This window comes from Dipteris shenzhenensis, chromosome 17 (genome assembly GCF_047967505.1).
Source record: "Dipteris shenzhenensis isolate YYH24624 ecotype China chromosome 17, Dip_SZ_1.0, whole genome shotgun sequence".
NCBI classification, from domain to species: Eukaryota; Viridiplantae; Streptophyta; class Polypodiopsida; order Gleicheniales; family Dipteridaceae; genus Dipteris; species Dipteris shenzhenensis.
The window spans coordinates 35,310,309-35,327,437 of NC_141612.1; the positions used below are offsets into that span (position 1 = coordinate 35,310,309).

The 17,129-nt window shown below is 43.7% G+C and overlaps 1 protein-coding gene across 1 annotated transcript in view; it reads right to left on the reverse strand.

Annotated features, from left to right (window-relative positions):
• Nucleotides 1–11,683, reverse strand: part of LOC147892039 (uncharacterized) — a 52,051-nt gene extending 40,368 nt beyond the window's left edge. The window contains exons 1-3 of the mRNA XM_087388117.1: nucleotides 11,606–11,683; nucleotides 7,203–7,431; nucleotides 6,638–6,896 (exon numbers count right to left, since the gene is read on the reverse strand). Coding sequence (XP_087244243.1) covers nucleotides 6,638–6,896; nucleotides 7,203–7,414 — 471 coding nt within the window. The 5' untranslated portion in view covers nucleotides 7,415–7,431; nucleotides 11,606–11,683. The remainder of the gene's footprint in view (nucleotides 1–6,637; nucleotides 6,897–7,202; nucleotides 7,432–11,605) is intronic.
• Nucleotides 11,684–17,129: the final 5,446 nt, after the last annotated feature.

Genomic DNA, 17,129 nt, shown 5'->3' on the forward strand with positions numbered 1-17,129 from the left:
GACATCTCCTCCATTTTCAGAACTGGGGTGCAGCCGACCAGGGTTATAGTGGCGCTCATCGAACGTCGGATAGCGGCAAGCAGGAAGACACGACAGGTTACTCATCCAGATAGCAGACAATGATCCATTATACGCGTCTTGCCTACACAGCCCAGTCCGCCGTTGGGTACAGCAAGATGTTTTATATGCCTATTATATTGAATTGGATCAGACTGTGTCTCCACATAAGGAGGAGGATTCCAAGATGGCTGTATAGGATTTTGATGGACATGTGTTATGATATCATTGACTATGTCTACACAGTTTTCTAGCATGGGTTAGGATGCTCGCTTAGTAGCTCCACCCTTTTGCTCATTGTATCAAGTTTTTCTTCAGTCTCATAGACCCATCGGTCTTTAGCAGACTTTAATAAACTTTCTTTCTTTCTTTCTCTTCTCACTCCTATCTACTATTATTATGGCCCCCTTCTCTAAATCTTCCCCATCCATTTGCTAATAACGACACTAATGCAATCCTGAAGGAAATTCTAAACATGGCCCATATTTGGCACCATTTATTTTGGATGTGTTTACCTAGTTATATGCTATTGCCAACAACTGGTGGAGCGGCAACCTATAATTTTGTAGTATGTTATACATCTTGTTGTGTCTCCAAAGGCCATCCATCACACCGCCGACATTTAGGCTCAACGTCCCCAACAGCCCTCCCCAGATGGTCATCACACTGCCGCCAGCCCTCACCTTCTACATGAGCTCAGAGAGTTCTCTCTCTTTATGTATCGGTATTGCTATGATCATGGTTTTCTTGTTGTGTTCATCATAGGTGTTGATGCTTATTTAGAGACTCCACCCCTCAGGTCATTGGATCATATCTTTTTTGGTCTCATAGACCCTTTGGTCTTCCAAAGACATTTTTGGTCTCATAGACACTTTGGTTTTCCATACTATTGATGGCAGCTCGACAAGCTGCAAAATGGGCTGCTACAGAGATGGGAAACTGATCATCCGAGAGAGCATGGATAAGGAACAAAAGGAAGAAGAGGACTTGGACACCACATGACGGTGTCTAACCTAGGGGATGAGAGTACAAAATAAGTTGATTGTGGTAGTGTGCAATTGTAATGGTACCCTCTAGTCACCCAAGAGGTTTCTTAGAGGCCTACACAGATAGAGATGCGATTTTCTATATAGACACATGAGAGCCTAGAGAGAGGATCCCCACAGTCACAGGGTATGCCTAGGAGTCATCCCATAGGGTATACATACCTAGGAGTCAGCCCACAAGAGAGAGATGAGGATGTTGGGTGTTGGAAGCAATGGAAGCTCAAAAATGGAAGCACAATGGAGAAAATTGAGATGTTGTAATAGACTGCTGAAAAACTCAAGTGTGGAGGCTCAAGGGAGAGCCAACATAACAAAACCCTAGGGCTAACTGCCCTAACTTGACTAAGTGTCCTAACTGACCTAGATGGTACATAAACTAACTGTACCAATAGTCCTAACTGACTATAACTAGGCCTACAAGGCTCATACCGAACAAGATCAATTTTAAAATCTGCAATTTGCTGAGCATGTGTCCCAGTTACAAGCATATCATCCACATAAAGGACTAAAATCAGCAAATCTATCCCATGCTTGCAGATGTAAAGGGTAGCCTCGGTAGGGCTGTTCTGAAAGCCAACTATGAGCAAATGAGGATGAATTCTTGAATACCAAGCCCGAGGTGCCTGCTTCAATCCATAGAGGGCCTTTTTCAAGCGTAGCCTCAGTAGGGCTGTTCTGAAAGCCAACTATGAGCAAATGAGGATGAATTCTCGAATACCAAGACCGAGGTGCCTGCTTCAATCCATAGAGGGCCTTTTTCAAGCGGCATATAGACCTCTTCCTGCAAATGCCCATGAAGGAAAGCTGTCTTAATATCAAGCTGATGTATCTGCCAATGAAAGTGGGTAGCAAAGGCAATAACAATGCGAATGGTAGTGATCCTGGAAGTGGGAGCAAAAGTCTCCTCAAAGTCAATGCCATGCTGCTGAGCATAGCCCTTAGCAACAAGACAGGCTTTGTAACGGTCCACTAAACCATCAGCTTTCCGTTTGATCTTGTAAACCCACTTAGTTCCAATGGCATTCTTGCCATAAGGAAAATCACACAACTCCCAAGTGTCATTCTAATGGATAGAATCCAATTCAGCTTGCATGGCCTTCATCCAACAATCATTATGAAAGGCATCTTGATGACATAATGGCTCTTCATTGCATGCTGTAGCAACCAAAGCATAAGCAACAAAACTAGCATGCTCTTTCCGGACAGCTGCTCTCGTACGGGCTGGCAAAGGAGTGTCTTGTTTGCTGTCTTTTAATGTGTCAAGAAGCCAACGGGATACCTTTTTAGGCCCCTGAATTTCTGCTCTTTCCTGGTCAAGAGCCCTGTGCAAATGATCCTGATCAATGATAGGCATATCAGGCTGAATTTCTGCATGCACATGTGGCTATAAATGACCAACAGATGGAGGAGGGACAACCTCAGATGGAACATCATCCCGAGCATCGGATGGAAACAAAGGCATCAAGCTGTCAAATATCTCTGAGGCATCAACAACGGGCTGTTTTTTACAGTCCAACAAAGGCATAGTGGAAGATTCATCAAACACAACATCCCGACTGACAAAACACTTGCCCGTGCAGGGCTGATATAGCTTATAGCCCTTGCTCTCTGAACTATACCCAAGAAAAATGCATTTAACAGCTTTATCATCCAACTTAGTGCGTCTCTGTGAAGGCACATGAACATAAGCTAAGCATCCAAAAGTCCTCATGTGGGAAATGCGAGGCTTACGACCCGTCCAAGCCTCATAAGGTGTGATAGTCTGCAATGCCTTTGTAGGACATCTATTCAAGATGTAATTTGCACACATGATTGCATCCAACCACAACTTATTAGGCAAATGTTTGCCTTTCAACATGCATCTAGCCCTTTCCATCGTTGATCTATTCTTCCGCTCAGCCACAGGATTCTGTTGAGGAGTATAAGGCACCATGCATCGATGATTAATGCCACGGGAAGCCAAAAAAACAGCAAACTCCTTCGACATGTATTCACCCCCCCTGTCTGTATTAATGTGAGCAATGTGCAGCCCACTCTCATTCTCAGCCAAGGCAATAAAGTGCTTGACATGAAGAAACATCAGACTTGGATTTCAATGCGAAAATCCAAGTGTACCTGGTGAAATCATCAATAAAAGTAACAAAATAGTAGAATCCCCCAAGAGCTGCAACCCTCATGGGTCCACAAACATCACTATGAACCAGATAAAGCTTATGTGAAGCACCAACTCTCCCATCCTTGGGAAACGCAGCACGGTGCATCTTACCAAGTAAGCATGGTTCACAAACATGTTTGGTAGGTATATGCATTTTGGGAAGATCCACAACCATATCTTTCTTATATAACTTCACCAGGGCTCCAAAATTGAGGTGTCCAAACCTCTCATGCCACAAATGAGTATCTCCCATGGTAGAATCAGTAGCAAAGGCATGTGCATCGGCAAGTGCAGCATCATCATATGAACATCTGTCATAAGCATCAAGTCTGTAAAGACCACTAGACAATGTGCTAGTCAAAACGCTTATGTCTGCAAAAGACTCTGCTGTCCCAAGGTGTACTTGTTGCAAGAAAAATCCCCAAAGGCAACACGAGGCCTTCCCAAAACGCAAATGAAGCAAAAATTGGAAAAAAGCCAATGCAACAACAGCTTACCCAATGATGTACAGCAGTGCTCTGAAAGCGAGCAAATGAGGGCTTGAAATGAGAATTACAGCAAAAGAAGTGCTCCCACAAGGAGGAGAGTACGTAGAAATGGAGTGAAAGAGATCCAATGGAGAGAAGCTCGTAGCCTGAGGCAAAGGGATGCCAAATGAGGAGGGAAGGGCTCAAAGAGAAGTCTCCGGATTAATTCAGCAGCTCCAAATGGCTCCAAACGCCAGCACGCAACTCGAGGCAGCTCCAAAATGCTAGCATGCAGCTTGAGGCAGGTCCGAAATGATGGCACGCAGCTCGAGGCAGCTCCGAAATGCTGAGAAAACCTGAAAATGACTAGCACGCACCCCGAGGCAGCTCTCGTACTGCAGTAAATGCTTGCTGACGCAGCCCATACTGCAATAAATGCTTGCTGATGTAGTGTACGGATTTCTGGTGCAATTGTACAGCATTTTCTGACACAATTTCTGACAATGTCTGTACGGCTGTATGGATTTTCTGACAGGTCCGTATAGTTAGGTTTTTGCTGCAGAAATTGCTCAGATTTGCTCCAAAATTAAGGTTTTTGCTGCAGAAATTGCTCAAATTTGCTCCAAAATGCATCTCCTTCGCGGTAGCTGCTCCAAAATGCGATCTTCTTGTGTCAGAATGAGATCTTTCGCTGCCAAACATGGGAAAGCTGTCAATGGCTGAGGGAATGGTTTCCCGACCTACTCTGATACCACTATTGGGTGTTGGAAGCAATGGAAGTTCAAAAATGGAAGCACAATGGAAAAAAACGAGATGTTGTAATAGATTGCTGCAAAACTGAAGTGTGGAGGCTCAAGGGAGAGCCAACACAACAAAACCCTAGGGCTAAATGCCCTAACTAGACTAAGTGTCCTAACTGACCTAGATGGTACATAAACTAACTGTACCGATAGTCCTAACTAACTATAACTAGGCCTACAAGGCTCATACCAAGGCATAAGTGGCATCCATGGATAGCCCATGAGATAGCCTACAAAGGAGAGATAGCGGGGCACAGGGATCGGGAGGTGAGGGAATTCCCTTCAGATAACACTTGAGATCTCATATATCGGTGTTTACAGAGAGAGGAGCATGCACGACATATGTGGATACGAGTCTAGCTACCGGATGCACAGCCAATCTTCATTGCAGAGTGCTATTTCTCCCTAGACACATCACCCTCTACGCATGAGGTCACCACAAAGGGGCACAACCCATATGAGACTATATATGATGACATCACAGAGTTCTTCATGTAAGGAGACACCCTTCTCCTTGATGACTTCAATGCACACACAGGAGAGACACAGGTGGGCTTGCTAGATTTTGCATGTGACTCTCTCATAGTACCGGAGCTAGATCCAGTAGAGCTTGGGACAATGAGGTGCTCAACAAATGCACCACGTATGACAGGATATGGGCGACATCTACTCGAGCTGGGGGCTGTCCATGACTTGATTATGTATAACGATCTCCAAAGATGGCCATCATCTGGCGGACTCACCTATTTCCCGCATGGCAAAGGATAAGGACAGTGGACCTCATGGGTCCCCTAGCCTTTGTATCACGGATACAAGACTTTATTGTGCTTCCTCCCCCAATCAGTGCTGACCACTCATACCTAGCCTTCAACATCTCGGGCACTACAAGCCATAGGGAGAGACCCTCCCACACCCACCTGTGTCCAGATCCATTTTGACCGTGCTCTTAATCCATTATATATGAGCCACTTGGCCAATGCGCTTCCGGCTTCACTTGGAGATGATGCAAACCTCGTCCATGCCTCGGACACCCTCGTCTTAGTGATACATGATGTTGCTATTAGATCTTTCCCTACGACTCGATCTTTTTTCACATGTCCCAGTTGGAAAGATGCCTTAAAATTTTGATGAGGAGTGCACAGAATTGAGATCCTACTTCACATGTGAGCGAGCCTTGGGCTAGATGACGACACACGAGGTACAACGGATCTCACTGCTATTGACACGCTGTAGGCCGGGCTTTCCTCACACATCACAACATGGAGAATGACCTGAGCACGCAAGATCAAGGTTCAGTCTATCTCAGCTCTCCTTGGAGGTGACCGCCAGAGACAAGGCATCACTCTTGACATCGCCCGTCCAATACAGAGGTCGAGGAGACCACATCCTCCACCATAGTAGCGAGAGATTGCAGCCCACCGAAGAACCACCATGGCAACGGGTTTCAGTTTCTGAATTTCAGCTTCTAGCATTTGAGCTTCAGTTTCTCAGTTTTGAGTTTTGAGTTTGAGCTTTTTAGCTTTTTAGCTTAGCACTCAACAAGGGCCCTAGCGCACCCTTTGCTTCAGCCCACAGAGGCTTGTACGAGTTTCTTTTATTCATGTACTTTGTCCCATAGGCCCATGAGGCCTTCCAAGGATCTCTCTCTCTCTCTCTCTCTCTCTCTCTCTCTCTCTCTCATATGTGGGGTTTATTACACCGCTCACATGGATTCTCTTAGGTCCCTAGCATGTACTACAATTTTAAAGTGTTCATCATACATCATATTTAAAAATCCAGCAAGACTAACATTATGCCATGATGTTCCCTGCAGGGGCAGCATGGTTTGCTCGTTGCAATGGGAAAAAAAAGTCAATCTGAATAGGTTCGATCATGATTGATGGATGTTCTTAGAACCCTGGCTTGTGCTTTAGTGTTAAAATTGTTGACCATCCAGACTAGATAAAAACAAACATCCAGCAACTAATTCTGCCATCCCTTATAGAGCAGAACAGTAGCAGGGAAAATTATCTCTGAGTGCATGTGCACATGCGTGCGTGCATGTTTGTGAATGTGCACACAGGCACAAGCAAGAACTAGTTCTCTCTTTATTGCCATCTTGTTTATGATTACCTGATTGAGCATCCACTTGAATCCCACTGCAGTTGTGCACTCATTCTTTGAAGCACTGCTGATCCAATCAAGATTATATATTGTATCAAGAGTGTTTACAATGGCTGCAAAATTTATGCGCCTTGACTTGATAGAAAACACCTCCCCATGAGAGCTTATGTTAGGGTGACTATTTAGAAGAGTCTCAAACCATCCACTTCCAGACCTTTGCATGGATAGAATCACAAAATTGTGCACAGGTGAGCATGCACACTTTCCCCTGAAAAGTCAAGATGAATTAATCAAAATGTGGATGACCCCAGACTTAGAAGTATATGCACTATGGTTATCCCGTTAGATTTGCATATGCATCAACCAAGCAATTGCACAATTTCCCCTGAAAAGCCAAGATGAATTAATCAAAATGTGGACCCAAACTTAGTAGTATATGTGCTGAATGTTTGTCCTGTAAGGTTACGATATGCATCAAGTAGTATCCCAAAGCAAATTCAAAAGTTGTCACAGCAAACACTTCTTCCAGATTTAAAACGTAAGTGTTATAACTCAGATCATGAAAGACTCACACCTTTCATATTTGACTGGTTTTGGATAGTGTCGGAAAGGGTTTGAACCAACCGTCCCAGAACATAAACTAACCAGATGTGTATCCTTCTGCTTCTGTCTCATATATATACCAGATAGTTTGTAATCTATTCCCCTCCAGCAAAGATATATTCCACAAAACCCAACAAGAATCAGTACTAGCAACTTCCAGGTCGAAGCACCTTTCTTTGACATTGTGATAGGTAATGAACCTGCAGTAGTACAACAACAAAATGAATGAACAAAACCCTGGAAACGTAAATTCTTGGCCTCTAGCTTCTCTACACACACACACATGTGCACAAATGCACGCAAATATGAGGTTTCTTTAGCAACATAAGAAACAAGATTATAAGCTCTATTCGCACATGTCCAGTTAAGAAGCTTTAACACAAAGGTGGTGTTTAGTAGATTGCATGTCAACCTCACAACAGGAGAATGTGCCAACAAACAATGCACTAAAGCATCCCTGCTAAAGCTGACATATCTTTGGAAAAAAGAAAAAACTTAAGGTCCAAATAGACACAATAAAAGGAAAAAGACATGAAGCAAAGGCACATCAACATTGGAATATAAAAAAACTTAGGTTTCATCAAAACTGAAGTACTTGTGTACAAACATACATAAGTCATATGCATAATGCTAGGTTTGACCAAAAATGGTTCAGATCCAGACTCACAAATTCAATATTTTATGAAAAAAGCGAACAAAAGGAAAAATGTTCACGAATCTTTGGGCAAACTACAAAGTTAGACGTTCAAAATACTCACAACAAAAGAAGGCAACATGAAGCAAAAGCACTTAAACCTTTTAAACTAAATCAAGGTTTGTGGTTTCCATGAAAACCCGAGCGCAGAAGTAACAATCTTAACAATCTCACCAATTAAATAAAGCATAAGCAAACACTAAACAGTAGAAAATGGACAAATCCCAACTAAAGCTAACAGAAATAAATGGATCATCCACAAAGAAATGAGAGTCCAAAGTAAAGAGTTGGGTATTAACTGAAATGCTATGCTTTTGTCCATCAAACCTCCAAGATCAAGACTTTGAAAGCATCTTGACATGCAGCTTCTTGTTGGTGATTGCTCTCTCTCTCTCTCTCTCTCTCTCTCTCTCTCTCTCTCTCTCTCTGTCGGCCAGTTCTGGTCGGCCAGTAATGGTTGGCCATTTTTGGCCTTTCTGGCCACTTGTTTGGCCCTGGCTTCTGCGTTTGGAGATTGCCTGGCTTAGCATGGGGGGCTCAAAATCTGCAAATCTCCTCACAAATCTCCTCAAAACAAGTGGCAAAGCTCTTCTTGAATACTTGTTGCTGGTCGCAGACACCTACGCAGCTGCAATGCTAGTAGCATAGGCTGATGCAGGAGTTCCATACGGTTGTATGACAGTTGTACAACACATAGGAAGGCAAGTGTACAGCAAAGTAGAACAAGTGTCACGGGAGCTGTACAAGGGGTTCGGTGCAAATGTACAGAACCAACCACACGAATTGCAGAGTGAATTGACAACTCTTTATTTCAAAAAAAACATCCACACCTTGGACTAACGCCTGAAGCATGGAAACAAAAACTACTCCCACCCAAACTTTATTGTGCATCAGATCGGCTCCTTCCTTCAACCATCGCATGCAATTCCTTGAGAAGGTGGGCTGAGCAATGAGCACGGGGGGAGGTAGGTAGGAGCAAGAGAACTTGATCTGATACACTTGTTGGTGTGGGGAGCAATGGAGTGGAATGGAATGCAAGGAGGTAGACAACTATAGGGTTTACTTCCATATTCATCTCTGGTTTTGCACTGGCTCCGGGAGAAGAGACTCCGGCTCAACAGAGTCCTAGACGACTAAGCGCTTAAACTCCCTGAGTTCAGACTTCACTATGCACTATAAGAGTGACTCCTTGCGTTCACTGCATAACTCAATACTAAGTTCAGCAAGTGCCAGTTCATGAGTGTCCGGACTATTGAACGCCTGCGACTATTCATAGAGCAAGCTGCAAGCTCCCTTCCCCACCGACCTAGAAGCGCTGCGGTGGTGGCACCAATCCTTGACTGGAGCCTAATTTTCCTTTGGCAGTCAAGGTGATTCGCCCCTGCTTCGCCCTAGTTTATAGTCAAAAGAGACATCCTTGAATGCCTTCGAACTTGTCCATAAATGCTTATAAGTTAACCAATCCTCTGAATCCGATTCGGGACTCCTGCCTTCTAGAACAAAGCTAGGCTTCATATCCATCCACTTGGCCTATGTTCGATTTGGGCTTAATGGATGTTTTGTCGTTCAAACCATTTTTGACAACATAGCCATTGTTGCTGATAGAACCCTATTTGATAATGCGGCCTTTGTTGCTTATCCCGCCCTGCTCAATGACATGGCAACTATTTGCTGATCGCTAGACTATTGAAACTCCATGTGGGACAATGATTTCTAACATCACCTCTCATTGACGTCCAGGCTTGAGTCTTCCTAACAACATTTGTGCACAAATGGGGCTGCATGGTACGGGACAGGTAGTCTTACCTAGGATGGACTATGGTGGGAGGTTGCTTGGCCTCTAGCTTGGCGGTGATCTTTGGGGTTCTGAGATTAGGAGGTGACGCAGTAGCCTATATCCAACGTGCCTTCATCCGGTGATTGATGAACTCAATCAACCCATCCTACATCCTCAATCAACTTCCTGATGAAGTGGTAATGAACCTAATGTGTTTCATCCTAGCATGGAATATCGTGTTCTTTGCCGTCACTATACACTTCTAGGTGTCACAATAGATCTCCACCAATTCATAACTTTGGAAGATCTTCATGGCTTCCAGAATTCAGCCTAGTGATAAAGACTCACATGACGCCATACATCCTATGATCAATACTCTGCCTCCAGCGAGGACAAAGCCATTGTGGATAGCTTCTTGGTGAGCCAAGACATAGCCCCAGCCCCTAGCACAAAGTAGTATCCAAAGTGTATCCCCATGTGTCTACATCTCCGGCCCAATCTGAATCACAATACCTGTGGAAGTTGATTCCACTCCAATCGGTGATTAGAAGAAGATATGCTATTACTGTGATCAACCATTGACATATCGTGCATAATTACAAGAAGAAGAAGAAGAAAGAAAGAGGACGTTCCAAAAAGGAAGAGCTAGAACCAAAGACAACTAACATGGTAAAGAAGAGCTGTTCTTGGTGCTTGTAATAGCCCCGAGATTGGATTCATTGACCAAGGTGTGACACTGCTCATGTGCGATATTGGGGAGTGGGCATATTGGAAAGTGGTCAAGAGATCCAAATTTCTATACAATGGTGAAGGACAACAAAGGTTTCTCAGATTGCCCTGAGAATGAAGCCGCCTCCATTGGGAGAGATATGGATGAGAAAAGCCATTCTAAGGCATAATGTGGGGCAGTTGATAGTACCAATTGGTGTGTCAGCTCAGAGGCTCATGATGATGCTGATCTGGTGGATACTTCTGGAAATTATCTGGCTTGCTACAGCAGCAGACAACAGGAAGATCGTGAAACGGGGTATGTTCTCTCTCTGTACATCAGTGTTGAAATCAGTTCTGTTTCCTATCAGGAATGCCCAACAAATGGGCAGGCATTGGAGAGATGTATAGGGCCTGTTGGACCAGGAAAGGACCCAACTGGGGCAGCTACTGCTGCCTAGGGGTCAGGCTAACGCACAATGTATGGTGGCCATTTGGAGTCCACCTTGTGTCGGCCTTACATGGGCTGGTCGGAGGGAGCCACATCTGTTCCAGCCTAGGTCTTCCACAATCTGCCCTCTTCTAGGGCCTGTTGGTACGGGAAAAAAATGCTCTCCCTCAGTCGTGTATTTGAGCTTTCCAAACACTATTTCCCACCACGAGAATTGGGAAGGTCATTGGCAAAACCGCCTGCCCTTAAGCTCCTGGAACCCAAAGATGGACGTCATTAGATTCCCGAAACAGCGGCCTTCAAGCTCAAAGCTCAAATGATCTCGCAGCATGCTCGTACTGAACTGCTGATATTCCTGCGCCGTACTGAACGACAATTCGGAGCGGAAGCTGCGGTATTAGAATGATCGGTACATTGACCGAGGTTTTTCAGCTCCTTGCTTGTCCTTAAGTCCACAAGACCTCTATCGAGACGCAAAAAAATGCAAGCGCATTACGCTATGACCTGCATTCCGAAGTTCAAGGAAAACCGAGTATAAACGGGCAGTAAGTTGTAAAAGAAATCCGACGTCCGGCGGGGGGGCTTTAGAGCCATGAATAAGCGCCCAACGCATGCAAAATGTGATGTTTAGTGGATCGTTTTGCTTGTTCCCGCGGAGGGAAAATGAAGCATGAGGAGGCAAAAACAAAAAACGAAAGAAATCAAATGTAAGGCAGCTACGAAGAGCAAATGGATAGTGAGTACCTTGGCAAACAAGGAAATCATACTGGATCCGAATGGAATTTGGGCAGGTAGCAAAATCGACAAGAAGTGCAGCTGAGAGGATCCCTCTTCACAACTCACTAGTGTTTTTTACTTCTACCAAGAAAGATCCAAGTTCCAACCACGCTCGGTACTCACCTCACCCAGGTTTCTTTGCTCACCTCTGGTTCCTCGCCGCGTGTTTCCCCGCCGCCCGAATGCGTGCATTCGGGTGCCCCACCATCTCTTCGATTTCCCACCACGGGAGTGCCGAAGGGTGCAATGACGTTGAGCGCATTCGAATGCGCAACAGAGTCCGCCTTCCAACTATTTTTTGTTGGACTCCTTTGGACACCCGGTGCTCCCGCTCTGCCAGCTAATCATTGGCATTTTCTCCATCACTTTCGTTGGAAGCTCAGCCAATACCTCACCTCCAGAAGTTCCTATCAATCACCATCCTCCTTAGTTCCTGTCGATCGTTGCTTCTCATGATGGGGCTTTTTATTGCTCCACACGTTGCCACTCGGTGCCCAACCAAACAAGCACCCCACTCAAGGCCCATGGAAACAGGCCTTTCAAGGTCATCCCAGATCACACATCGCCATTGTATGCCCACCAGTGACACTGACACAAAATATTTGTGTCCAACCCATGAAGGCCGCCCACTCCATTGCCAACTCCTCCAACTGCTACATGATTGGCCCATTCTAGAGCATGGGCTTCATTCCATTATGGGGTATTTACACAAGTTGGAGAGCTTCTCTCTCTGCATGCAGGAATTGTAAGACATTCTCTCTCTACATGTAGAACTTGCATATAGAAGTTGCATGTAGGAGTTGCAAGTTGCATGTAAGAGTTGCATGTTACATGTAGGAGTTGCATGTTGCATGTAGTAGTTGCATTTAGAACTCGCATTTAGAACTCGCATGTAGAACTTGCATGTAGGAGTTGCATTTAGAACTCGCATGTGAAACATGCATGTAAGAGTTGCATGTTGCATGTAGGACTTGCATGTTGAACTCACATGTAGGAGTTGCATGTTGCATGTAGGAATCGTATGTAGAACTTGCATGTAGAACATGCAAGTTGGATTCTTACGAGGGATTATTCCTAACCTTATGCAAGTACAAGTGGAGCTTTGCCCGCCACTCTACACACACATATTCTGTGCTACCTAAGTCCATGTTGGCACAGAGACAACATACTCCCATATCCATTTTATTACTCGTCCTCATGTTATGGCTTATTTTGATTTCAAAGTTGGGATTTCATGCATGTAGCACGTTCTGTAGTCAGGAAGCTTATCTCCACTTAAGGGAGGTAGACGGCTGTGAATTTTGGAGGGGATCTCGTTGTTGTTGAGGCTGCGGACTATGTCGTTGAATCTTCTTTGGAAGAGGTTTGGCGGGGATCTCGTTGGCTAAGGTTGGCAATTCTTGCTATCTTGCATTCATGTTGGATGCGATTGCACTCGGATCATTGAACTTGTAGATCAGTTTGTATGCAAGTGTGATATTTGTTCATTTAGGAGACGGCTATGATGTTTGACGGGGATCTTATTGCTGAGGCTACAAACTCTTTTGCCAATTCATCCTGAGTTTTGGCATAGCTTCTTTTCCTACTTGTGAATTCATGGCATGCTTTGAGAGTATGGAATGAAAGTGTGTGATACTATTCTTAATGCAATCTATTATGTGCCTATGCAAAATCATGTGAGTGCACATGATCTGTCAATTAGGTAGGGACTAACTATATGCTTATTTGTGGGATTTCATAGGGAAACTAAGACTCAATCATCCCTAAGTGGAAATTGATTAGGCCTTCCTAAATGTGCAAAAACGTGCATATGCCAGTGAGTGTGCATGTAACGATCTAGTGCAAACTATATGTGCAAAAACGTGCATATGCTAGTGAGTGTGCATGTAACAATCTAGTGCTAACTATTGAAGACTTGGGGTTTTCGAAATTTCATTACTATCGGGGATAGCTTGCGTGTTGATATAGTATCGCTTCAATCGGCTCCCCTATTTATGGTTGTGTTGAATTAGACTCCATCCAATGTTTCTAGCAGCACAGCTCCACTGGAATTCATTTTTCTTACTCAATAGGGTCCTTGACCTAGATACTTGAGTTTTTTCTTGTGTACTTTGGCATTGTATAACAAGACTAGGTCACCTTGCTTGATGTCTTTCGCTTTAAGATTTCTACCAAACCATGACTTTCTTCTGCATTTTTCTATTGTCATGGCATGGTAGGCGACTAATTTGGTCTCTGTTTGCTTCTCCAATTGATAGTCTTTCTTTCAAGGATGCACGATCTCCCATGCGTTCCTATACTGCTATGCATAGGCTTGGTATTACAAATTCTAGTGGGACCACAGCTTCAAGGCCTTACACCAATTGGAAAGGTGTATTCCCTGTGCTGACCTTGAGTGTGGTTCGGTATGTCCATAAGGTTGCATTTAGTTTCTCTACCCAATCAGAATGCTGTGGTTCTACTAGCTTGGTGAAGATAATGCATAATATTTTGTTGGTGGATTCGGTCTGTCCATTCCCTTGGAGGTAGTAGAGTGTGCTTTTTCTATGTATTACCATAAAGCCAAACAAAAGCTCTTAGATTATGTCATTGACAAAATGCGTGCCTCTATTTGACACAATTTCAGTGGGGCGTCTGAATCGGGTGATCACATTCTCGTATAAGAATCTTGCTGTGCTTCTGGCATCTGCCTTTCTGACTGCTTTAGCTTCGGTCCAGTTGGTAAAGTAATCAGTGGCCACAACGATGTAGCATGCATATGTTCCCTTTGCTGCTGGATGGATGGGACCCACATAGTCAATCCCCCATTTTTCAAATGGTTTTTGTGCAACAACTATTGTTAGGGGATTGAAGTCTTTGTGTTGTGGTTTAGTAGACCGTTGGCATACATCACAGCCTTTGACATATTCATAGGCATCTGCCCAAAGCGTTGGCCACCAATAGCATGCGAGGATAAATTTTCTTTCTGTGGCTTCCCCTTGGAAGTGTCCTCCTGCAATGCTTTCATGGACTTCACTCACGACTGGCATGATCTCATGAGCTCCTCATGAGGCATTACACATCTTCTTAAAACATGGTCCTTGCCCATCTTGTATAGTTGTCCGGTAATGAGTTGATAGGGTGCAACTTTTAAAATTAGTTTTCTACTACTTTCATTTCAGGGGGTGGTCTTCGTGCCATTAAGTACCCAATGATATCTCCACACCAATTTGGAACAGCATCTATTTGAAATAGTATGGCATATGGCAAGTCATCTTGTACTCCAATGGCTTCTTCTCCTGACTTTACATGAGACATGTGATCGTCGGCAATGTAGTGTTCGGTACCTTTGTAGACCACTATTTTGAAGTTGAATTCTTGAAGTAAGAGAAGCCATCTGGTTATTTTTCCTGTTGTACACGGATAGTTCACAAGATAAAGCAATGCTTGGTGGTTGGTGTAGAAGACAAAATGATTTGCTAATAGATAGTTGATCATTGACTTGTTGACTGGCAAAGTAGAACGGGTAATCTTTCCTATGTTCACCAAGTTGACAAAGCGCACTCCCAATTGCATACTTGGATGCATTAGTATGAACATGAAAATCAATATCCCAATTGGGAGATATAAGGATGAGTGTTGTGATTAGGCGCCACTTTAAAAGCTCAAAGGCTTGGTCGCACTCTTTTGTCCATAAGAATTCCACTAATAGTTTGTAAAGTGGTCTGGCTATCATGGCATACCACAAGACAAATCTTCTATAATAGCCAGCATGTCCCATAAAGACCTGTACGCCTTTGGAATTTATAGGAGAAGGCAATTCCATGATGATTTGATTTTGTCCATGTCAGTTGCAATCCCATGTTGAAAAACAATGTGTCCCAAAACAATCCCATGGGTGACCATGAACTAGCATTTTGTTGGATTTAGGGAGATGCCATACTCCCTACATTTTGATTAGTACTACTTCAAGACATTTGAAGTGGCCTTTTTTGTTCGAGTGGATGCACAAATCATCCAAGAACACTTGTAAATACTTATTCAGAAATGACTTAAAAGCTATGAACATGACTTGTTGGAATGTGGCCAAGGCATTACAAATGCTGAATGGCATGACTCTATAGGCAAAAATACCCCATTCTATAGCAACTGTTGTTTTTGATTGGTCAGCAAAAGCAATTTGCACTTGGTTATAGCCATTGAAGCCATCCAAGAAGCTATATATCTCGGAACCTACCACCTTTTCCAACACTGTTTCTGTTAAGGGTAGGGGATAGTGATCCCTAATCATGACGACATTCACATTCTTTAAGTTTATGCATATTATGAGTTTCTTGTTACATTTAGGCACAATGATGACGGGTGAAACCCAATCAGAGTGCTCTATCTCATAGATGAATCCAGTATCTAAGAAATTTTCAAGTTCGTCATAAACCACGGTGCCATACTTTGGATTTGTTTGATAAGGTCCACATACCTTAGGGTGGGCACCTTCCCTTATAGGTATCGTGTGTACTACCACGTTTGTTGAAATTCCTTTCATTTCCTTGTATGACTATGCTAGGCAACCTCGGTATTCCGTTAGGAGTGCTTCAACTGGGTTTCATCTTCCTATTGAAGTTGTTTCCCAATGAAAACCAAAATTTCTTCCTCCCCTTCAAGGGCGAGGTTTATTGTTCGAGTTTTTACCGGTCCCTCATAGATTGGAGTTTCTCCAATGCTATCAGTTCCTTGAACTTCAGATTCTCTTAGTTGTCTTGGCATTGCTATGGGGACACTACCACATGTAATTCTTGAAGTACTCCGGCACTTCTCAAAGATCAGTCTCTAATTGTGTTGAACTAGCCTGACATGTGCTATGGGTACTGGGTGGCATAGTATCATTAACCAATTTGTTAGGCTCTTGGTGACTTTCTTTTTCTAAAGTCTCCGCACATGTGGCTTATACTTTTGAAACTTCTTATGTTGGAAACTGTGGGGTAACTTTTCCACTGATAAGGTGTTCCCAAGTAAGGGTTCATTTGCTGTGCATACTCCTTTCAGTCCATCAGGGGACCATTTAAGAGGAGGTAGCTCAAATTTTGAGGGAGCTAGCTTTGCAAGATACAATTCGATGATCCTTGTTTGGACTTGTTCGAATTCATTGAAGTGTTTAGCCTTGGCTTTTGGATGATTTTCATCTTCAACTTTCTTGCGGGATCTTCTACTATTATTCAACTTTGGAGGTTTAACTTTGGGAAGCTCAACCACCATTAGGGTATGCAGAATGGCTAAGTCATTGTCAAAGACTTGATCTTCAAATCGAGCATTGTCAACCTCAGTTTTGAGGTCCTAAGGAAAATCTGAGTCATCATGGGTATGGGTACCTTCTTCAGGTTCATTATTTTACTCGAGGTCAGCCATAAAGAACAGCACATCTAGATCGATTGGTTCTTCATGTGTGAGTGGAGGATCTACCTACATGACCCTAACATCTATCTGCAAGAAGATGGGGTCTAATGAATGGCAGTTG